This window comes from Bos mutus, chromosome 6 (assembly GCF_027580195.1).
Source record: "Bos mutus isolate GX-2022 chromosome 6, NWIPB_WYAK_1.1, whole genome shotgun sequence".
NCBI lineage: Eukaryota > Metazoa > Chordata > Mammalia > Artiodactyla > Bovidae > Bos > Bos mutus.
The window spans coordinates 111,437,777-111,461,985 of NC_091622.1; the positions used below are offsets into that span (position 1 = coordinate 111,437,777).

The following is a 24,209-nucleotide window of genomic DNA, read 5'->3' on the forward strand; positions in this document are numbered from 1 at the left end:
AGCCTTTTTCACAGTGCCACTCCGTGTGGGATTTGGGTCATAAATCCACGCTAAGTACTTCTCATCATCGTGGGCAGATTTCTCTGCCAGGGTCACAGATATGCAGACTCCTTTGCTTTGGTCGTTAACACAGTTTATTATTGGCACACTTATCAGTAAAGCATACATAAAATACAGCTGTTTTATAACACACGAGCCACTGAGTCTTTACATGTATAGAGGAACATATTAATATGCGAATGGAAAAATTAGTTCTTTTATAAAGTTTCACATAAATACACTGGGATTGCCCCCAAGGGAAAGTCCCCATAAAAGAACCAGGTGAGGGCTTTACAAAATATTATACAGGAAATATACTATGAAGAGAAACAACAGTCAACTCAGATACAATAAAAAAAAAGAAACCCAGAAGTTTCAGATTTATTAAACTGCCCACAAAATTAATGGATTACATGGCTTGAAAATATTTGGATCAACAGCAATTATACAAACAAATACATTCTCAAGGGGCCAGGTGCCTTTCTTTACGTAAAAAATCTGCCTTGGTGTCTCTGATGACAAAAGGTCATTTCTTGTTTCTGCACTCAGGCTCGATTGAACCAACTCGGGCTCGAGGACCAATTGACATTAGCTTGGCCATAAATTACCCTGCTGGGCCCTCTTCGCTGTTACCCAAAGAAAGAAAAGGTGAAAGAGAGAGAGAAAAAAAAATAAAGGTACGTTTAAATTACTTTTCAAAAGCGGATTTTTTTTCCTTTTCTTTTTTTACTGAAACAAGAAACTCTCAGATGCAAGTCAAAAAGCAGAAAATATTTTACAATATTAAAAAGTCATCTGTAGTTGGATTCGGCATAGAATGGGATCCTGAGCACTGAGGGTTTACTGACAATATGGCCTTCGTTGGATGGTTGGATGCGGGGTTGGCGAAGGGAAATTAACAGACATGGTTCAAACTGAGCCAGGAGAAGCGTTAGCATTTGCTCTTGTTTTAATTATCATCAGTGCCAGTATCTCTGTTACCTGCGAAGGCCTCCAGGGAGGGGTCATGGAAGTTTATTCGGAATGGTCCTCTCAATTTAAAAAAAAAAAAAAGGAAGAAAGAAACTCAGATCATTGTGGTTTAGAAATCGGTATTTGCGTGGCAAAGTTTTAACGTCTTGCTCCTTCCTCTCCTGTAAGTAAGGATCTGAAATAGTGAGCGTGACCCACGGGGCTATGGACAGTGGATTCTGGAGCCGGTCACTCTTACTGGGAAGCCTGGGGCGGGGGGTTCTCTGATTTGGTCTCCTGAGTGGCCGGAGGTTTACTGTTCCATGGGCTGCTGTTCCCCAGGGCGGGTGAATTGGTGAAGTCTTCCTCGTCGTCCATGCCGTTGGCCGCATCATACTGCGTGTTTTCTAATCTAGTGATTAGCCTTTCGTCCTCGTCCCCAAACTCACCTCCCATCAGAGTTGGCTCTCCTACCACCATCACATCCTGTGAACAGCAGCTGACATTATTACAGGGAACCTTGGGAGAGAGAAGCCCACTTAAAACACTAGCGGGAGGAGGCGCTGGGGGACCTGGGTCAGACACACCGTGTCCTGTACACCGGGGCCAAGTCTCAGTGTCGGGGGGGCCAAGACGCATATTGGATTTCTACAGGAAATAAACATCGCCTCCTGACGGGAAACAACCACGCGAGTTTATGTCCTTAGTGTGCAGCCTGACACCGGAGAACGAGCAATGCTAGCAATCTGCAGAAATAAAAAAATGGATTTTTCAAAATTAAAAAAATCCACGCTTTGCAACTTGCCGACACTGGGGACTTTTGAGAGGGCAGTGGGCGCTGTGCGAGACCTCGGAAACGCCACCACCTTTACTGAGGGTCTCGGGACGGCTTTGCAAACTACTGAGAATAGCAGCCAACGCCGGGGAGGAGGCGGTTCTGCCGTCTTCACGCAACTCATTCTAAACGGCATTTTCTCTGTCCCAAGGACGGTATATGTTTTAATTGAAGACAGATCTCTCTTTTTTCCTACTCAGCCAGGCCCTTTTACGCAGCCAACATCCTTGACATTCTGCTACTTAATTATGGTAATTAATTTAGGTAAAGTTTTCGATAAAAACAATGTTCACACTGATTTGACAATTTGCATAGCTAATTAAGTCATTAGCAAAAACCTGCTGATTGCCAACAAGCCCTGAATTTACCATCTGTTATTCCATGGTGCCTGTCACCTATCCCCACAAAGGCAACCCCACCACCAATCTGGGCAGTAAAGAGAACCAGTCTGTCCAGCTGGTGCCATTAAAGAAAGATGAAGAGAACTAATGATAATTATATCGATGAAGCTGGTCGTCATCAGAGATGGAAGCGTGCAAGAAGAATCTATCTAATTACTCCTTTAAGTACAAACTGTCCTTCCATGCAAACAAGGAAGGCACATCCTAGGGCTGGGAGCTTGGCAGAGGCCACCGCTGCAGAGGCTCGAGGACAGGGGAGAAGAAAGCCTACCCAAGGCATTGCTCTGGCCTCCGTGTTCCAAGGGGGCCCTATGGGCCCAATGGCTGACCTGGGCACAGCACAGGGCATCTGTCAGGTGGATCCTGCTCTGCCAACTCTGAGCAACAATCTACTTAAGAGTGCCCGACTGCCCTTGGCCTCGGCTGAAGCTGAAACATCAAGGCCAGCCAGATGCTTTTGGAGATATAAGTAAGCATTTGCTGATACGGGCGTGAATTTGCCTTGACAACTGGGCAAACGTTCTTTCTACTGGGGCAAGAGAGGCTGCCTGGGGCAGTCTATGAGTGGAACACTGCCTGTGGTCAGGAGAAAGGTCCAGCTGTCCCTCCAGGGCCCTTCTCAAATTTTGAAGGTGCCCATCGAACTAATCCCTTTGTGACCATCTGGTTTGTTTTGGAATGGAAAACCTTGTTTGTCTGGTAGATCGATTCCCCTCGAATTAGAGGGAAGATAATCAATAGGTTTCACACTGTGTTTTCAGACTAATCACTCTTGCGAATTGATAACAAGGATGTTAAAGAGAAATGTCCCAGATGAAGTAAATGGCTCAAAGGTGACCTGAGTAGAGTCAGCCATCGACGTGCCGGCAGGGTGTTCAACTATGAGTCCCTACGAACATCCTTATGATGCCACCAGGAGCTAGACGTGACACTGACTTATAAGAGACTCACAAGGACTCCTGAAATGAGATGTAAAACAGACACAGAGTTCGAGTGTCAAGAAAGCCGATGGGACGTTAAATGGAACAGGGCTTTCACCTGACCCCTTGGGGTGTTGGGGATTCAAAAAGCGCCCTTCATTGCAGGCCCTCAGGACACTGTGCCTACAGTCAGGAGCAAAGGCCGGAGGCAAGACCAGGTTAAGATGCGGCAGAGCGCCACACGAGGGTGAACCCCAGCTCGTGACCTGTGTGCGGCACCCTTTGAAGGGCTGGGAAAACACAAGCCTTAGGTGTCACAGGGCAGGAGAAGAATGTTAGAACTGACGCGTGGGGTCTGCGCTAGTATTGTGAGCCCACGGTCAGCGAGAGAGGCTGCGGGAATGGGAGGAAGTAAGCATAATTTGGAAACAGAAGAAGCCGACTTAAACGTGATATTAGCCAAGAAGTTCCCAACACTCCAGATGCCTTCACTGTATCAGCAAACAACAGCCATTCCAGAAAAGTCCTCCGAAAATAGTGGCTTGAATCTCTTCAAATGGGGCTCATGCAGGCTCATAGTATGTTTGGTGTATCTTTGTTCCAGGAACAACTGGAAAAGATGCCCAGGCATAGATATTTTGGAGCATCTGAAATTTCAGAGAGATGCCATGTTTGCCTTACTGATTATAAAACATATCCTTAGCCAGATGCATAATCGTGGGTCTACGTATGAGTGTGTGTGCACACGTGTGCATGTGTGAGTGATGAATAAATGGCAAGTTATAATAAAACAGACGTGTGCTAAGGACTTTGTATGCACCTAGAGGCTTGAGGACAGTTACACAGTTATGCACAGGACTCTAGCTGGCTCTGCTAAACCTCCAGGCTAGGATGTGTGTTCTCCACTCAGGTGGGCTTGACTTGCTATCTTCACAAAATGAGTGGAGACATAAGACACATTTTGTGTGCATGCTCAGTCGCTTCACTTATATCTGATTCTTTGCGACCCCATGGACTACAGCCCACCAGGCTCCTCTGTCCATGGGATTCTCCAGGCAAGAATACTGGAATGGGTTGCCATGCCCACTTCCAGGGGATCTTCCCAACCCAGGGATCAAACCTTCATGTCTCTTGTCTCCTGCATTGTCAGCCAAGTTCTTTACCACTAGCACCACCTTGGAAGCCCAGTGCACATTTGGGGCTCCTTCCAACTGGGGGTGTTGGCATCGTTTTCCCCACACCCCCCCAGTCTTTAAAAATCCCCCCACATCATTCAACATCCACAGTGAGAGCTGAACTTCCTGCCCTGTCTTGTGGGACCCCCCCCGCCAGGAGGCGATATTGGTCCACCTGAGAGTAACCCATGTGGTCTCAACTCCCCACAAGGCAGACCCCTCTGCTCCTTGCTGGAGACCCTGGGATGCCACCAGCTGGTACCCATGTACCTCTTCTCACTAAGCCCCTGAGCGAGGACCACCAACCTCTGAGGACAGGGAGGGACTCCTTTCAGGGCCCCTCAATGCTTCTGCTTAAACTGGCCAGCAGGGGTCACTGCTGTGGACTGACACGGGTCTCCATCCCTCCCAGGGTTGAGGCTGCGGTTCGGGGTCGCTCCTAGCCCCTGCTCTTGGATGGAGTGAGACGCAGAAGCCAAGGATTAAACCCGAGCCCTTGCCGGACACACACGCTGCCGTCCAGCCACTGGGTGGACCACAGCCATGGCCGTGGTAACACGACCCCCTGTCCGTGTCTTCAGATAGGGCAGCTAAGGCCAGCAAGTGGCATTTCTAGTTAAACAGGAACGGGGTGTGAGTGATTCAGGACACACAAAAGATGTTATCCTTACGAGCCAGTCAGTGCTTATCATCTGACATCCAACCAGCCGGGGGACCTACAGAAATGGACACGTTTGCCTAACCTGGATGACTTCCCTGTTTCTCTCAGCCATCTCTAAGTTTCACTTAATGAAAACACCCTTCACTGCATGGTGAGGATACTGCTAACATTCTTCTTGCACTTTCTCACGGTGCCTTGCTCTTGTCCGAAGGGTCTTAACTCACTAAAGACCCTCTCAACACAGGCATCTTCCAGCAAAATGCAATGGTTGGTTGGAAGGACAAGAATGTAATGGAGTGGAAAAAGTTAGGTGCTCTTTAAAAAAAATTGCAATGCTTCTGACTGGGCCAGGTATGTGAAAATACATGGACAGGTAGCTGCTATTCTGTACCCATGGCAGACATCACTAATGGATGGCCTACCACGTCCAGTTCAGGCTCAGAACCTTTCTGGACACTCTACCCTGTGAGTTGACCCCAGGAGACTGAGTTGGCAGGAGAGAAGAAACCTCTTCATCGTCCCTCCTTTAGATAGTCAGCTCTTCAATGATGGAGCTTGGGTGTCTTTTTTTTTTTTTTAAATTTAAATCCAACCAGGCGTTGGATTACCAACACCTGCTGTAGTGTAGGGCACACAAAAGGAGCTCAGAAAACGCTTGGTGAACCGCTCTGAATTCTTGCAGTCCCTGTGCCTTTAAGTAGCTATGTCAGAGTTCCAGAAGTCCCTGGAATGTTCTTTCAATTGTTTGTGGAAACTAACAACCTTTAGTTTCTAAAACTCTCAGATTAAATGAATGAATAGGCTACTTGTGTATGCTTTGGGGGCTGATTTATTTACACCTGGCCATTTTTTTTCCTATTCATTTTCCATTTAACCAGCAGTGGGTATAACTTACTGGCACCTTAATAAGAAGGCTGCTTTTCTCCTTTGATTTCCAGCCCCCTCACTCTTCAGGGATGATAGCCCAGTTAAAAACAGAGGTGACTCTGGTTTTATCTAAAGACTGAAATTCCTAACGCTCTTAAAATTAAAATGACACCTACCTCATAGACTGGCCACTCTCTCATGACCCTTTCTTTTTAATGTACTGGGGAATGGCAACCGTACCCTCTGTCTATGGAGGACAGGAGGAGAGGCCAGATAATTCTCCGATACACTGGTGGGGTTGGGTTTAGCCGAAGAGAAGTGACCAATGGGACATGGGGGCAAGTGGGTGGGGGGTCAGATTTGAAAGCCACACTTAAAAGTAAGTGGAGAACCTTCTGGAAAGGATGGTCCACTCTCACATGGACAGGAGACACAGCAGGATCAGAACCTGAAGGAAGAGGACCACAACCAAATCCAAGAGGGGAGACGAGTGAGAAAGAGGGGAAAGGTTAAAAAAAAAAAAACTGCATTGGAGGTGGAGGGCAGCTACAAGAAAGGGCACACTCTCAAAGACACAGGATCCAGAGGGCATTTCTGATGCACCATGAGAATCCCTGGGTTGGAAGAAAGGACAGTTGAAAGCCTGGTGAGGTAATGTACCAAGGGCACAGAGAAGGAACACCCGCAGGTCACTGAAGAGGCAAGATGGGCTTCAGGGAACGTGAGAACTTGTCAGTAAAAGCGGTAAGTGGTCTAATTCTGGGATGAAGAATTCAGAGTCTAGAAGGAATCAGGAAGAAGGGAGAGGACTGGGGAAGAAATCAAGAGGAGAGCAAGAAAGGTCCCATCTGCCTGGTTTGCCCTTCTGGGGACACCCTCGGCTATGAGTCTCAGAGTTCAAAGAAGCCCCCTTCTGAGCGGCCCATTTCCTTCGTCAAGACCCGGAACTGAAAGAAAAGGGTCAAGAGGTCAAGACAGTTCAGACCAAACCTGCGGCTGAACCTCCCTCTAAGCTAATGAAACAGGGAAAACGAAATCCACTGAGCTGCACTGGCCTTGAGTTAATTACCTGAGTCTTAAGATAAGAGGAGATGCCCATGTCTGGGGTGGGGTGGGCAGGGCTGGGGACAGTCAAATGACAATCTGGAGTCTGAGTGCCAGGAGCTAGCTTTCCAGTGGAACACAGGGTCCCAGCAATGGTGCCCAGAGCCCCTTATCTGCCACCAGGCACATCGCTCAGTGATATTTTAATTAAACCTTAGGTGACATATCTCCTGTCTGCGACTCTGACGGCATTTTCATTCCTGTCCCGCTGCAGCACAGACTCTGCGTATTGCTTTCTAGTTCCCAGTTTGCAGGGGCTGGTTTTCAGGACAGAGTCCTCCCCCTTCCTCCCAACTCCTGTCCTGCCTTCCCCTTCCCCAACCCCGCCTCTCGCCCGCCCGGCCCAGAAGGTCTTTGCAGCTAAGAGTCTTTTCCGCGGGCCCCCCTGGAATTGGGAGACGGTAAAGGCAGGAATTGCAGCCTAAAAGGAAAGCGAGACTTACAGGTACCTGACTGGACAGACTCAGGTTGGCGGCCGTGGTCTTCTTCTTGCTGCCGGTGCTGTTGGCGGCGTTCCCCGCGCTGCTGTTGGAGGTGCTGCTCGTGGAGTTTTTCCTTTTCCTCCGTTTGGTTGTCGGTTGCCTTGTGGGTTCTGCTGCAATATGGAAAATGGAAGGGGGATCAGTTCCCGAGCGACCACCACGGTCCCTCCAGTGACGCCATTTTTGTAAACTGAAAAGAGTAGACTATTGACATTTTTTTCCCCGTGTTTTTTTTAACTTGACAAAACCCAAAAGGAGAAATCTGATGATCTAGTTTTAGTACAAAATGATGGAAACTCTTTTCTTTACCATGTCTATAAAATGATTTGCCTTTAATTGTTCTTTCTGATTTCATCTATATGTCTTGTGCTCAGTCATGTCCGATTCTTTGTGACCCCATAGACTGTAGCTCACCAGGCTCCTCTGTCCCTGGGATTCTTCAGGCAAGAACACTAAAGTGAGTTGCCATTTCCTACTCCAGGGGATCTTTCTAACCCAGGGATTGAACCCAAGTCTCCCTCTTCTGCATTGGCAGGTGGATTCTTTACCACTAGCGCCGCCTTGGAAGCCCATCTATATGTCTGGAATCTATGAATAAATCTTAGGGGTGAGTTATACCCCTATCACAATTTGAACTTAAAATATTATTACCATTATGAATTTTGAGAAAAAATTTTTATGGCCTACCTTATTTTTATAATAAAAGGAGGGCTCTGAGAATCCACCTGCAGTGCAGGAGACCTGGGTTCGATCCTTGGGTTGGGAACATCCTCTGGAGAAGGGACAGGCTACCCACTCCAGTATTCTGGCCTGGAGAATTCCATGGAATGTACAGTCCATGGAGTTGCAAAGAGTTGGACACAACTGAGAGACTGTCACGCTATTCACACTGAGATTCCTAGGGAGCCTCCAAGGCCTGAGAAGTGTGTGTGTGTGTGTGTGTGTGTGTGTATGTGCATACGCACGCACATGTGTGCATTCAGTTGTATCTGAGTCTTTGTGACCCCATGGACTGCAGCCCACCAGGCTCCTCTGTCCATGGAATTTTCCAGGCAAGAGTACTGGAGTGGGTTGCTATTTCCTACTCTGGGGATCTTCCCGACCCAGAGATGAAACTTGTAACTCTTGCACTGGCAGGTGGATTCTTTACCACTAGCGCCACCTATATGAATTTATTAAATTAGGGACCCAGTGAGTAACAGCAGCACCTACTGGCCAAGTGTTATATTGCAGCCAAGCTCTATTACACCTTGAAATGATGAAGTAAAAAGAAGTGTCCATCCAACCAGCCATTGATGTAGAACTTGGGGATTCCCAAGCTCAGGAGAAATGCCCATGGTTTGCACCCTGGTGTTTAAAGGATGCAACTAACTTGAAAATTCCTGGGGGGAAAATGTTTTAATATGCTATAATCAATATATTAATGAAAAGAAACTAGACCTCTTCCAGAAGGTTTAGAAATAGAAAAAAAATATATATATTTTTGAAACTGAAGGATGAGGCAAGATTTTATTGGAAGCGTACAGACTTATGGAAATGTGTAGTAAGAAGAATTTCATTTATTTATTATGCATTGTGAGCATGACTCAATGTTTTCATATTCCTGACATTTTCTGTCATTATTTTATATTCATAGCAACTCTATTAGTTAGGTGCTATATAATCTTTGTTTTGAGAATGAGAAACTTTCAGAAGCCTGTTCCAGGCACTTACTAAATGAATTGGAAATGGTATGTAAGAGCTAACCCTATTCTAGGTCCAGCCCTGATGGGAAGAAGGTAAGCTAGGGCCATATTGGAATTAAGTGAGCGGACCTTTGGCATTTTCTTGAGACATCTTTGCTGCTTCTATTGGACAATGGGGTGAGTTTGTTTTAAGGCTCATTTCAAAGACTACTGGGTCCATCATGTTATTCCTGACTTGATGAAGAAGTAGAAGGTTTCTATTTATACACTATTTTTTCTTTCATAAATATTTTTGTCTTAATGTCTGAAGATACTCATTGACCGAGGGTATCTACCGTCCCTATCCATGGAGAGTATGGATGCTTATTCTGAAGGCTATCGAAACAGGAAACAGAATTGTTCCAACTTAGGCAGCTGGAGGTGAGCTGAGTGGTACAGTCTAAAGTTAAGCGAATACTCCAGTTTTCCCTGACCAGCGTCTTCTTCCTTTGACTTGAAATCTGCTGCTTTTATTTAAAAAAATTGTATTTTTTAATGGAATTTTGGGAAAATATGTCTCAAATGTTTGCTCTGTGTTGCTCCTACTGGCTGTACGTAGCTGTAGGATTAGAGTCATGAACTGAAGACACAAAGACTTATTGTGACATAGGTCTCTATTGATTAGTCTTGCGCTAACTTTGGCAAGCTCTACTTTAAATCTCAGGCCTATTATATTGAATGGGAATAACAAGAAATATCTCATACCTCACAATAATGCTAGTGAAGATTCAATAAAAAAATAAAGGTCTGAGAGACTGTGATCTATGACTGTTTTCATGCAGTGCTGTAAGCAGAGTGGCTTGGCCAGTGCCTGGCATCTTGTAGGGGCTCAATAAATAGTTGTTGAGTTAATGACTGAATTAATGAATAATATATGAATTATGGGGCTTCCCTGGTGGCTCAGATGGTAAAGAATCTGCCTGCAATGCAGAAGACCCCTGTTCAATCCCTGGGTCAGGAAGATCCCCTGGAGAAGGGAAAGGCAACCCACTCCAGTGTTCTTGCCTGGAGAATTCCATGGATGGAGAAGCCTGGTGGGTGACAGTCCAAGGGGCACAAAGAGTTAGAGATGACTGAATGACTAATACACACACACACACACACACACATACACGTCATAAGAATTACATGTGCATGCATCAGGAAATAGAAGTTTTCAAGACCTGGAGTGAGTGAAATTTTTTCCCCATAAAACCTTATTGATATTGAAAGAGAAAATAAGACCAATTTAAACACATTTAATATCTTTGAAAAATAATGTTCTAAATGTCGAAAATTCCCCTAAGATGGGGATGCAGCTATTCTATGTAAAGTAATGCTCATTTTCCCAGCTTTCTAAACATGTGCTTGATTATATTGACTATATCCTCTTTATTTAAAACCCCTGGCCAATTACCAGTGGAAGGTGACCATTATATTTCATGATTCAGAAAGCTATGTGCCTCATGTTAATAATTACTCTTCATAAAAACAATTTTTAGCGAATGGATACATTTTGCTTTTATGATCAATGAGGCTCGGCACACGCCTGGGAGTGAAAATGTATTAGATAGAAAGACAATTAATGATGACTCGAAGCAGTAATTTCAGAACCCCAGCAGGAGACTACAGTATCTAAACTGCATCCTAGGAAAGTGGAGAAATGGGGTCTTTTATGTATTCTTTTCATGATCAGAATACCCTTTGATATTATGTATCTTTAAAAATAGGGCAAAACTTTCTCCTCCTTCCTTCCCTTTTCTCTTCCATCTATTCCTTCCCCCCCCCTCCCTTCCTTCTTTTTCTCTTCTGCCCATCCCCCCATTCTTCCTTTCTTCTTCCTTCTCCCCCTTTCTTTTCGTAATTTCTACCATTCTTCAAAGGACAAAGAAAACTAAAGTCAGCCATCTGCGGTCACCAAAGTCTTGTCCAGTGGAACGACCACTGGCCCGGGAGACAGTGAACCTTGGTTCTCATCTCGGCTTTATCAACATCTCAGTAACATTAAAGACATCAATTTCCTTCTGTGAGTTTCTGTCCTCCTAAATCTAGCAAGTGAGAAGACTGTGGAGCATGGTCACCACGTCGAAGAAGGATGTTTGCCCTTCACCAACTCAGTGTCTTTGGATCCAACATCACGGTCAGAACATCCCTTATAAACTACTTTGCCTGATACGTTTATAATCACTCCCTTTTCCTATCCCTTCATGTCCAGAAGCAGCCTCGGAAAAAGCATGTAGGTGGAGAGTGAAGAGCGAGGCCGTACCTGGCGGGGCCACCATCCGCTGCCACTTCTGAAACAAGCAGGTCTTCAGGCAGTCCCGTGGACTGAGATTGTAGGTTTTATGTCTGGACATCAGTTCTTGCATTGGCTCCAGTATTACACACAACTGCAAGGGGTTCAAAGACAGGGGCTTCACTACTTGATAATATTATTTGCAATAAATAATATTAACAGCTGGAATCCATTTCGAAGCTTAAAGACACTTTTCTTCCCTCCTGCCCACCCCCACCATTTTTTATTTTTTTCTGTATAAGTGTGGAGGAAAAGAAATATTACCAACATTTGATAATGCTCACTCTCTTTACTATTATTTATAATATCATATTACAGCTGAGTGTGATTTACACACACACACACACATATTTCCCCACATATTCTAAACTGATGGTTGGGTGGATATACGTAGTTCTATTATGAAATGACGTGATTCTCTCTGGTTAAAGAAAAAAGCTCTTTCATATTAGCACAGCATGCTCAGATTTCTACTCTAGCTTCTGTTGTTTTTCCTGTTTGCATAACCACACACTGTGAGTTACAATGGCAGTTTATGTAGATTTTGTGGCAGTGAAGGTATCATTCAAGCTTTTGAGAACAAAGTGGTAACTTCAGGTACGTTTTTTGATCCTAATTCTTATAAAAAACCATGATGAACACGACTTCATTTTTATCCATGGGCTCATTTGTATTTTACACAAGATGTGCAAATTGGTAATGGATGGTAATGTATACTCCCACATATATTCAGTGTGGAGTTTTTGCCCTGGTTCTGTACGTAGTCACGCTTCTTGCTTCCTTTAGTTAGACCTTTCAGCTCTACTGCAGTCCAAGACATCTGACGACAAAGATTAATGAATGAAATAAGAAGGTAAATCCAGTTAGGACTGCCCTGGACTTTTCTGAATCCCTTCTCAGTTGGAAGCTTATCAGAACACTGCTGCGTTGAGAGAGCTGTTGCTAAGAGGGCAAAGACTACAACTTGGAACAACGCATCCGTTGCTGTTGCAACAACAGCAATACGAACATTGGCAACGCACCTGTGCACGCATGCTAAGTCGCTTTGGTGGTGTTCAACTCTTTGTGACTCCATGGACTGTGGCCCGCCAGGCTCCTCTGTCCATGGGATTCTCCAGGCAAGAATACTGGAGTGGGTTGCCATGCCCTCCTCCAGGGGATCTTTCCCACCCAGGGATTGAACCTGCAGCTCTTACATCTCCTGCACTGGCAGGCGGGTTCTTTACTTCTAGTGCCAACCAGAAAGCCCTGGCAATGCACCTACCCATGTGAAAAGACATTATTTTATTATGAAAGACAGACTTTCAATCTCCGCCTTCATCCGCCCATCTTTTTTACCACCCTTTCCCTTCTGCCCTGTCTCATCTGAGTATTTCCCTAGAGGCCACACTTCTTATTGTCCACTGGGTTCCCTCAATCTGGAATTCTTCCCTCCTCTCTTCCTGGTTTATGCCCACTCATCCTTGAAGGCAGAGTCCCTTCTTCTGTTATCCCTTCCTCCCCAGGACTGTGCACTTCTTCCCATGTGGGCTGAGCCGAATACCTCTCCAGTTCTCCACAGCACATAGCTCCTTCTGCTCTATGAACTTATTTACATTTTGTAACCATCAGCTTCCAAGTCTCTTCTCTACTTGACTTTGAACTCTTTGAATGCTGAAATGAGACTATGCCTTTTATCTCTGTGTTCCTAGACTTGGCTCAAATGAATGGATGCATTGAAAGAGTGTTTCTCAGGAAGACTGGAAAACCTTTCTATGCCAATGTTCCTCAAAGTCTAAGGCACACTTTTATCAAAATCAGATGAGTTGATTTGTTAAAAATGCAGACTTCTGGGCTCTGCCCTTTCTGTTTTACTGAATCTGGAGGTGGGGCCCTGAATCTGCATTTAAAAAGAGCATTCCCTCATCTAATTCTGATAAGTATTACCCAAAGCTGAGAGCCACTGCCCTGCAAATGCTGGGTTTTAGCAGAGAGAAATACAGAAGCAAGCCACGCACAGATCTCCAAGGGTTTTCTGCTCAAATTTCCTTCTCTTTTCACTGCCCCCACCCCACTTTCCCTCTTCTCAAGTCTAAGCATGATAATCAAAATTGTCGTCATCTAGAAAAATACCTTAGCCCTTCCTAGCTATCAATGATCTAAGCCAAAACCATTAACCCCACTTAAGGGCCAACTGTAATCTCCTTTCATTTGCAGTTTCTTCGGGAAAAGAGACTAAGATTTCACAGCTTGAGCGACACAGGTACAGTGTGATTCAGAGACAAAGTCACTAGTGCATGAGGCTGCAAAGTAGTGAGGTCTGGGTCAGTTCCCATCCGTCTTCAGTTTGCCTGTCTTCCTGTTGACTTGAGAGTCCTTTCTGAAACCTTTTAGAAACAACAGACTGGTTCCAAACTGGGACAGGAGTACATCAAGGCTGTATATTGTCACCCTGCTTATTTAACTTATATGCAGGGTGCATCATGAGAAATGCCGGGCTGGATGAAGCACAAGCTGGAATCAAGATTGCCAGGAGAAATATCAATGACCTCAGATATGTAGATCACACCACACTTATGGCAGAAAGTGAAGAAGAACTAAAGAGCCTCTTGATGAAAGTGAAACAGGAGAGTGAAAAAGTTGACTTAAAACACAACATTAAAACCGAGATCATGGCATCTGGTCCCATCACTTCATGGCAAATAGATGGGAAAACAATGGAAACCGTGAGAGACTTTATTTTCTTGGGCTCCAAAATCACTGCAGATGGTGACTGCAGCCGTGAAATTAAAAGACGCTTGCTCCTTGGAAGAAAAGTTATGACCAACAGAGACATTACTTTGCCAACAAAGGTCTGTCTAGTCAAAGGTATGGTTTGTCCAGTAGTCATGTATGGATTTGAGAGTTGGACTATAAAGAAAGCTGAGTGCTGAAGAATTGATACTTTTGAACTGTGGTGTTGGAGACTCTTGAGAGTCCCTTGGGCTGCAAGGAGGTCAAACCAGTCCATCCTAAAGGAAATCAGTTCTGAATATTCATTGGAGGGACTGATGCTGAGGCTGAAACTCCAACACTTTGACCACCTGATGCAAAGAACTGACTCATTGGAGAAAACCCTGATGCTGGGAAAGATTGGAGGGAGGAGAAGGGGACGAAGAGAAGGGGACGACAGAGGATGAGATGTTTAGATGGCATCACCGACTCGATGGACATGAATTTGAGCAAGCCCCAAGAGCTGGTGATGGACAGGGAGGCCTGGTGTGCTGCAGTCCATAGGGTCACAAAGAGTCAGACATGACTGAGTGACTGAACTGAACTGAACTTGAAACCTAAAATGTTAATAAAGAAAAACCTGTGAAAGAGGGAGGGTTCCTATACATTTAAGTCCATATTCTGGTGTGTTTTCCTCCACTAAGAATTCTTTATTGGAAATCAAAATATGTGTGCAAATTATAGACACTCTCAGGTCTTCCCTTGTCACTCTAAGCAAACAGAGTGAAAGGTTCCACATCCTCTCTCCACATGCAGATAAGACTGCATTATCCATCAAAGAACTACTATTAGCTTCAGACAGGGTCAGAAGATATTTGGATCAATTATTAAGTTAGAACAGTAAGAAAAGCTTTCAGAGAAATTCTAAGGATGGGGAAAACTTTTTCTTTTAATTAGGAAATGTTGTAAAGGTTTTAAAACCATTTCCTTGTGGTCAATTCCCATTCTTGAGAAATTGATTTACAGTGGATATAAAATTTCATGGATGGAGTGGAAGAAACATGGACTTAAACTGAGAAGTCTAGGTATAATCTTATCTTTGGCTGAAACACTAATAATGCTGGCACTCGGCTTCATCTGTACAACCAGACATATCTTGGACATTTGAAAAAGTTGAGATGATATGCCTTGACACGTAAGTTCAACAAACAGTAGATATTATGATCATATATTAACAAGCACAGCACAGATTGCAAAACAAAGCACATTTCTATTACGTTAAATCAACAAGCATTTATTGAGTTTCCTCCTAAGTTTCAGGCACTCTGCTTAGGAACTATGAGAATGATCGGAGAAGGCAATGGCACCCCACTCCAGTACTCTTGCCTGGAAAATCCCATGGACATAGGAGCCGAGTAGGCTGCAGTCCATGGGGTCGTTAAGCGTCGGACATGACTGAAGTGACTTAGCAACAGCAGCAGCATGAGAATAATACAGTCTTGGTCCCCAAAATTCAGTCCCTTAAAAATGATTTTAAGTATATTAAGAACACTATCCTATGCTTGCACTCAGCTGCTTAGAAAATCACATCTTCCTGAAGCAGATAGTTTCATGATTGCAAGTTAGATGGCAAATACTTTTATTATATGACAAGTTACCTATCTGGACCTAGAACGGGTTGTCAGCATTGAGCATGCTAAGAACTGGAAGAGTTGTATTTATCGTGAGAACTCAGGAGCTCGTTTTCTTTTCCTTTCCCCCCCTTTCCTCCTGGGTTTTTGGGCAACGCTTCTTTCAGATGCTAATCCTCAGGATTTATCCCTTCCCCTTTCATGTAAAAATATCTTCCCATCGCTGTAACTCACCCCAAAGGAATTTGCATCTCTGAATACTAATGAGGAATCCCCAAAGCCATTTTTCTTCTAGCGGAGGGGTACCAGGCTGGAGAGGCAGCGCGCACCGCCCCTTATTCATGTATGCAAATGAGTCTCCCCGCTCTGGGAGCCAAGCGGGCGCCTCTGCCCGGCTGCGTGCTGTAGGTGGCAGAACTAACTCAGACAAAAGCCTCCTTCTCAGGCAGCAAGCCAGTGCATCTTGGCAATAGCAGAAGCCTGAGGCCTTATGGAATGTGATCGGGAAGATGGTTCGTTGAGTAGGTTCCGGCAGTCACTCGCTAAATCCTTCTGGAGCCAGGATTCCTATTCTCCTTGAGGTCTCAGATCCCCTTGAGGATCTGGTGAAGGCTATGCAGCCCGTCTTCCGAATTTTGCACAAAATATTTGGAGGTTTATAAACCCTCTTACATTCCCATCTAGTGACTGTAGGTAAAGAGTCCCCTGTTTGTAACATACATGTACAGACTATGTAAGAGATTATACAAGAAGAGACAGATTTCAGAGGTACCTTTGCCCCCACCTTCCACACACACACACACACACACACACACACACCACTTCAGCCTCAAATGCATATTAATGGAACTGAGCAGACTAGCAAAGAGTTCTCTGATTTTAGAGAACAACGTTATCTGCAAAGTTGTGTCTGCTATAAAGTTCCCAGTCCCGGTCCCCCTGCTCGGAAAGAAAAGATTCAGACCATGACATTTGCAACACTGCATTAGCCTGCCTGAGTCTGGTCTCCACCTGCGGGGCTGCTGGAGGGGTGAAAGGATCTAAAATAGAAGCAGAGGCTAGGAAACTGAGACTCGACCCTGGCGCTCAGAAGAAGGCAACTTAAGAACAGAGAAACTAGTTTCCCCTACAGAGATGACATAAACTGACTTCCTGACCAAAGAACAGCCACCCAGAATCTGCCTCCATCCTTGAGCCAATGAACTTGTGCCTGGGATGCTGGCTACACTCCTGCCTGCTTTGCACTCCTTGTCCACAAACACAGCCCGCCTCAAACCCTTAACCAACTTGCGGGAGCTGGCCACAGCATACTGTTCCCTAGTTGCAGTTTCTCCGCTATTCCTGAATACGCTCAATTTCTGGTCTTTTGAGCTTGCCTCAGTTGACCTCTTTTTTGTTGTTTTAAGGTTTCTCGAGGACACTAGGGGAAACCCAGGACGTTGTGTGAGGGAACAGGAGTCAGCAAGGCCTGAGATCTCTCTGAACAGGAAGCCCCCAAACTGGTATTCATTGCCTGGTCCAGTTAAGATCCCAAAGAAAACCACTGGCCAGCCTGGCAAAGTTCTGAGGATGCTTGGGCAGACTTAGAGTTTTAGGCTGGGCTTGTGCCCTTGATGCTTCCAATTTCATTTTCTGGGATTATGGCCCAGCACTGACCCTCTGTTACAAAACCCAAACCTATAACCACAGTGATGACTTGCTGAGGGAATGAATGAACGGGTGGATGGATGAATGCATGTTGAACAGATATCGTGGCCAGATTTATAGCGAAGAGTCATTTGCTAGTGCCAGACAAATTAGGCATTGTCCTCTGGGCTTAGAGGTGATGAATTTGTCCGTTTAATAGCTGACTGATTGCCCTGTCTGTGCAGAATGCTTTGCACATGTATACATACATATATGCAATCACTACATGTCCTGGCTGAGCCAAGCGACCTTAGCTCAGCCCCAGACTCCTGCCTTTTCATAGTAACAAAGAGCTTAGCAAATCTGGACAGCATGTCCTTTTGTTTTATTTAAATATAACAGTTCTCCCAGAGAAATTTGATTCTCTTTAGCCGTACATAACTATACACCCATACTCTTTCTTTTTGCTTATCTCCTGATCTGAACCTGGGAATGGGTGGTGCTTAGTAGAGTTGAAAATGAAATGAAATATTAGTCGCTCAGTCATGTTGGACTCTTTGCAACCCCAATACTGTAGCCCGCCAGGCTCCTCCATCCATGGGATTCTCCAGGCAAGAATACTGGAGTGGGTTGCCATTCCCTTCTCCAGGGGGATCTTCCTGACCCAGGGACTGAACCATGGTCTCCTGCATTGCAGGGAGATTCTTTACCGTCTGAGCCACCAGGGAAGCCCTGGTGAGTTGGTGCTGGATTACAAAGCTGATGCCTTGGGATTGGCCTTTGGCTAACTTCCAAAGATGGGTTCTGACCACCAACATTTTAATTCAGTCTTTCTGGATGATGGGTGACATACTCTGAGCTTGAACCACCCACTCTTCATATAGGGTCATGGTGATCACAGCAGCTCAGGCCATTTTCATGTTGTTCTTGCCTTAAAGACCCCATTCCCTCCTTCTCAGTCATCTTAATGGGATATTGGCAAGCTACAGCCAGTGGGTTTACTGTGACCAAGCCTTTGTATTGTCCTGAGCTGCTTCTGTGTTGCAACACCACAGTTGAATAAGTACAACAGAGTCTGTGTGACCCATAAACTCCCAAAATATGTACTATCTGGCCATTCACAGAAAGGTTGCTAACTTCTGTCCTAAATCAGTGCTACTCAAAGGAGGTGTTGTGCAAACCATTCGCTATGTGTCCTTGAAGGGATAAGGAGCTCGAGGCAGAGCATAACTCAGTTCATTGCTTCCTTCATTAAGAAAGTCTTGTGTCAAAAAGTAAGTCAGATGAACTAAACAATGTATTCAATAAGGTGGTCGATTCACATTCTAGAGCGAGCTCCTTCCTCTGGTGTGGATCACTAAGAGTTTGCAGTCTGGCCCCGGTCGGCAAACCATATTTGATTAACACAGATTGACTATTAAGGTTCTCCAAGGTCCAGCCCAGAGCTAATATCTGTCTCTGACCATCTTCATTTGCAAAGGACTCTTATATCTGAAGCACTTATTACTAATCTATGTACATCCCAGAGTTTATATTTGCATTGGGAATTTTCCTTTCTTGTGGATTTGTTTCATCGCCTTATCTATGGCAAGCCCTACTCCACTTTTCTCTCTCTTTTATTTAACACGGTATGAGGCATACTCAAATATTTGTTGAGTCATACCTTAATAATCACTGTGGTGTATCTAACCTATGTCTGTCTCTGGAGTATGTACCTGCCATATATTATATCATTAACCCTCACCACTTCCTGCTTCACTTTTAACAGGTGAGAAAACTCAAAGACTCAAAGCCATTAAGTCACCCAGAGTTGATATTAAAGAGTGTGATTCTTATAATGTATCGAAGCTTATATAACCATCTGAAGAGCAGAGAAGAGGCTCATAGTCAAGTTTGCCTGACTCTAGCCCTGCGCTCTTAACTCATTACTGCTCTGCTGTCTACCTCTCTGACTACGAATGGCCTAAGTCTCTGCCAAGATACCAAGTTCCAAGGCTTTCTCTGTCTTTTATATTGTTCCTTGTTATTGTGCAAGGAATAATGCACAGAGAGGTGTGTCTATACGGAGACAAGGGTGACAGAGGGGTGCAGGCTTTGGTGCCAGATCCATATGGATTCAAACCCACATGTCTGCCATTTACTACTAGCTGTGTGTTCTTGGCCAAGAATTTCAGCCTCTCTGAACTGCAGTTTCCTCATCTGTAAAATGGGGACACTGACGCTTATCTCTGAAGATTTGTAAGAATACATGTAAATCCTTAATGCAATGCCTGGACTGAGGTGGGTACTCAAAAGATGGAAATTCACATTATGATAAATACTGGCTGCCTCTATGGTGCAGTCCCACTGAGCCCATAGATCAATGTGTGATGTGATTGGTTAGCTAGTTGGGGAAGTAAATCACCTTATTTCCCTGAGACTTAGGGGCTCCAGATGCTCCAAGGGATGGTAATCAGGCCAATGGTACATGGAAATTTAGTAGCTAATGTCTCTGATAATTGGGCTTCCCTGGTGGCTTAGACAGTAAAGAATCCATCTGCAATGCAGGAGACTTGGGTTTGATTCCTGGGTCTGGAAGATCCCCTGGAGAAGGGAATGGCTACCCACTCCAGGATGCTTAGGGCTTCCCTGGTGACTCAGATGGTAAAGAATCTGCCTGCAGTGCAGGAGACCCAGGTCTCTGATAATAACGCATTTTTAGCGATAAATACAAAATGTTCAAATCCACAGACCAGAGTCCTTTTTTTCTTTTCTGTTTCCCCCAGTAACTTACTCTTCTGGGTAACTCTGAATTAGAAAAATATCAGCGGATAGGGGAGGGCTGGTTAAGAACAAGTTCTTATCTAAGGGTGAAGGAGCCTCTCCTAATTAAGAAACACAGCACAAAAAGAGATCTCATATAAAACAATAGAAAAAAATATAACTTACAGAATCTAGAAGGAAACAAAACAAGCAGATAATTCCCCTAGAAACAGATAAGAATGAATAACAGGCACCCACAGGAGTAAAACCCACTCTGCCTTCAAGGATGAAAACCAGGGGAGGGGGGAAAGGCTTTCCCTGAGAAGCTGTGCAATTCCAAAACATCAGATTATGATTCGGGTTTATTTCCTGATAGGATTAAAGGTAGATTGACTGTCAAATTCAAAACATCCTCTTTTTTTTTTTAATCTGAAGATTCAACCAGGGGAGGCTTTGCCTTTTCTCAATTGTTTTGCAAATTGATTACTCAGGGAAGTTATCACGTCTGCCAGATATGGGCACCTCTCTGCATGTCTGCACGCTCTGCTCAGTCAGCGGAGGGGGTGCAGAGGACCCCCTCCAGTCTTGGAGGGATGGGAGGGACGGTCCTCTGCCGGAGCAAGGACTCACGCATGTGCATTTCAGAATCTGTGCCTTGACCTCAATTTTGAGGCCATGAAGAAGGTGACCACGGAGGCCACTGGCTGCTTCTCTGACCCACCCCCAGGGGAGAAGCGCTCGGTTATTTTCCTGAGCTGCAGAGCCAAGCTCAGGGCTGGTTTCTGCTGTACCAGTTGGGCCCATGATGAGATGGGCCAAGATTTCGAATGTTTATTCTCTTTCCTTCGGACCGTGGACTGAATCCCTCCACCCCATCATTTGGCACGGGCACCCCTTCCACGCTGCTCTGGTCATTTGTTTTCTTGTCCTTAGATCCACCCCTTCCTCCCTGCTCTCCTGCAGAGGACAGAACCCTGCATATTATTTCCCAGCTGCTTTTGCCAACTGGCCTCGGGTGAGGTTGGGCCCGTTGAAGGAACCAGGGCAGACTGGGGGGGACGTGGGTTGAGCTATTTGAGTGGGGCTGCCATAACCAAGGAAGGCAAACCGGGTGGCTTAAAACAACTGAAACTTATTCCTTCTTAGTTGTGGAGGGCGGAAGTCTGAAATCAAGGTGCTAGCAGGGCTGTGCTCCCTCTGAATTTTCTAGGGAAGAAGTTCTCCTTGCATCTTCCATCTTCCGTTGGCCCTGGCTAGCCTTGGTGCTCTTCGGCTTCAGGTTGCATCACTGCAACCTCTGCTTCTGTCTTCGCCTCGCCTTCCCCCGCCCCGTGTCTCTGTGTTCTTTCCTCTCCTTGCAAAGGCAGTAGTTGTAGGATTTCCAAACAGTCACATCCTGAGGTTGGAGATAAACATGGATATTGGAGGAACATCACTCATGGTATGGCATGGGTAAAGGTAAGTAAGGGTGTTTCTTGTCCTTTCTGAGGTTCAGATGGCCTCTCCAACAGCTGTCACCAAGGTCCACGATGGTCCCAACTTCTACCACATGGCCTGACAGGAAGCCCTCTTGCCTTTCTTCCCAGGAGGGCAGTAAATAGACTCATGGCTGCTTCATCTTCCCCTGGTGGCTTTTCTAGCTCTAATACTTCTATCAATAGCTTGCCGTATTATATCTCTATTAAATTGCCAGCTGTGAGTTTTGTTTTCTAGGATAGATTCTCATTGGCATTCATGGTTTATCAGATATTAGGCCATATCTAAAAGGTGTGTTCTTTCCTGGAAAATTCCATGGACAGAGGAGCCTGGTGGGCTGCAGTCCGTGGGGCCCCTGAGTCGGACATGGCTGAGTGATTGAGCACAGAAAGGTGTGTGGAAGCATCCTGGGTTAGGGGTTAAGCATGCAGCTGTGTCTCTGGTTCAAATGGCAGCTACTTAGTAGTTGGATGACCTTGGGTGGGTTACTTAAACTCTGAGTGTTTGAACTTCTCCATCGGCAAAGTCAGGGTAACAATGGTATCTAATGGTATCTGATTAGGATGTTAGGAGAAACAAGAAAATCCACATAAATTGTGTCCCTAGGTTCTAACATGTGGAAAGTGTTCTCTATACATGTTTATTATGATGGGGCTAATCATCAATCCGTGAGGCAGGGGCTTCATGGAAGACATCTGGAAACTCGTCAGAACATACCTAATAAAATTTAATAGGCGTTCCCTGCTCAGTGTATTAGGCTGGCTGGAAAGTCTGTTTGGGTTTCTCTGTACTGTCTTACAGAAAAACTTGAACAGACTTTTTGGCCAGCCCAATGTATACACATATATACACGCCGGTTAATTATTAGATCTTGGTGATACAACGGATGTTTAAAACGTTCAGTCCACATGCCTTTCCTATAAGTAACTTGCTTTGACCACTGAGGCTTTGCCACACATATCATATTCATGTGCTCCACTAGCAGCTCTAAATCTGAGAGCACAGGAGCTGGAATGTTTCCAAAGGAGAAACATGACATCTGCCTGGAACTACCCCACCATCATTAATAAATACCTAATGAGTGGTGTCGGTTACCTAAAGGGCTCTGAGCAAATTCTAGGTACATTTTAAAAAACTCTTATTGTGCAATTATTGTGCCCTCAGATGAACCAGGGGGCCCCCCAGGTGGCTCAGTAGAATCACCTGCCAATGCAGGAGACGTGGGTTTGATCCCTGCGTCAGAAAGATGCCCTGGAGAAGGAAATGGCAACCCACTCCAATATTCTTGTCAGGAGAATTCCATGGACACAGGAGCCTGGTGGGCTACTGTCTACGGACGGGGTCACAAAGAGTTGGACACGACTGAGTAACTGAACATGTACACATATACATAAGCACTGAAAGTAAAGGTCAGTGGCTCAGAATCTCTAAGAGTCTCTTTATTGTCTGTTACTGTGTTAGGGTTCTCCAGAAAAATACACAGAACTAAGAGGGGATAAGGGTGAGCGTACGCATGTATTTTAAGGAACTGGCTCACGTGACTGTGGTGGTTAGCAAGTCTGAAATCCATAGTTTCCAGAGCTGAAATCTTAGGCAGGAGTTAAAGCTTCAGTCTCGAGATGGAATTCCCTCTTCTCCAGGAAACCGCAGTTTTGTTTTTAAGAACTTCGACTGATTGGATGAAGCTCACCCAACAGTAATCTATTTCACTTAAAGTCAACTGAGGGCTGTTGTTGTTCAGTCGCTAAGCCGTGTCAGACTCTTTGTGACCCCGTGGACTGTAGCACGCCAGGCTTCCCCGTCCTTCACTATCTCCTGGAGTTTGCTCAAACTCATGTCGATTGAGACAGTGATGCCATCCAACCATCTCATCCTCTGTTGCCCCCTTCTCCTCCTGCCTTCAGTCTGAGGGCTGGATGATCACCAATGCCAACCAGATGCGAATAACTTTACAGCAAACCCTAGATTAGCCTTTGATTAAAAACTGGTACCTTAGCTAATCTGAGCTGAAATGTGACCCCCTCAAATTCCTACATTGACGTCTTAACCCCCATTGTGACTATATTTGGAGATAGGGCTTTAGGAGGTCAATAAGGTTAAATGAGCTCATAAGAGTGGGGTTCAAAACTGACAGATTGGTGGCCTTGTAAGAGGAGGAAGAGACATCACAGATATCTTTCTCTCTCCACGTCCACCATGGACAACAAAGCAAGAGGGAAGGCCTCTGCAAACCAGGAAAAGAGCTCTCAGCAGAAAGGGAACCCTGCCAGACCTTGATCTTGGGCTTTCCAGTTTCTAGAACTGTAAGAAAATAGATTTCTATTGTTTAAACCACGTAGTCTGCGGTATTTTGTTAAGGCAGCATGACTGTCTTAGGTCTGCCTGAAAGACACAGAACTATCATAGCCTCCCCACTACACTGCAAGGAAGCGGAGACCTGGGAAAAGATAAAATAAAAATCATTTTATTTTTAAAAATAATACCCAGTACCGAGCAACGAGTGTAATATCTGTGGGTGGAATGATTCCTTGAGTCCATGAATACCATCGAATGAAAAACAAAAAGGCAATCAGACATCAGAAAATGAGTCAGATAATTTTTTAGTTTAT

The 24,209-nt window shown here is 45.0% G+C and overlaps 1 protein-coding gene across 8 annotated transcripts in view; it reads right to left on the reverse strand.

The window, feature by feature from the left end:
• Positions 1–387: 387 nt before the first annotated feature.
• Positions 388–24,209, reverse strand: part of LDB2 (LIM domain binding 2) — a 460,040-nt gene continuing 436,218 nt past the window's right edge. Inside the window, exons 6-8 of one of the 8 annotated variants that reach the window (XM_005907270.2) lie at positions 11,405–11,528; positions 7,403–7,545; positions 388–1,476 (exon numbers count right to left, since the gene is read on the reverse strand). In XM_005907270.2, coding sequence (XP_005907332.1) covers positions 1,246–1,476; positions 7,403–7,545; positions 11,405–11,528 — 498 coding nt within the window. In that variant the 3' untranslated portion in view covers positions 388–1,245. The other 7 variants (XM_070372733.1, XM_005907269.3, XM_005907268.2 and 4 more) reach the window with 7 other exon arrangements.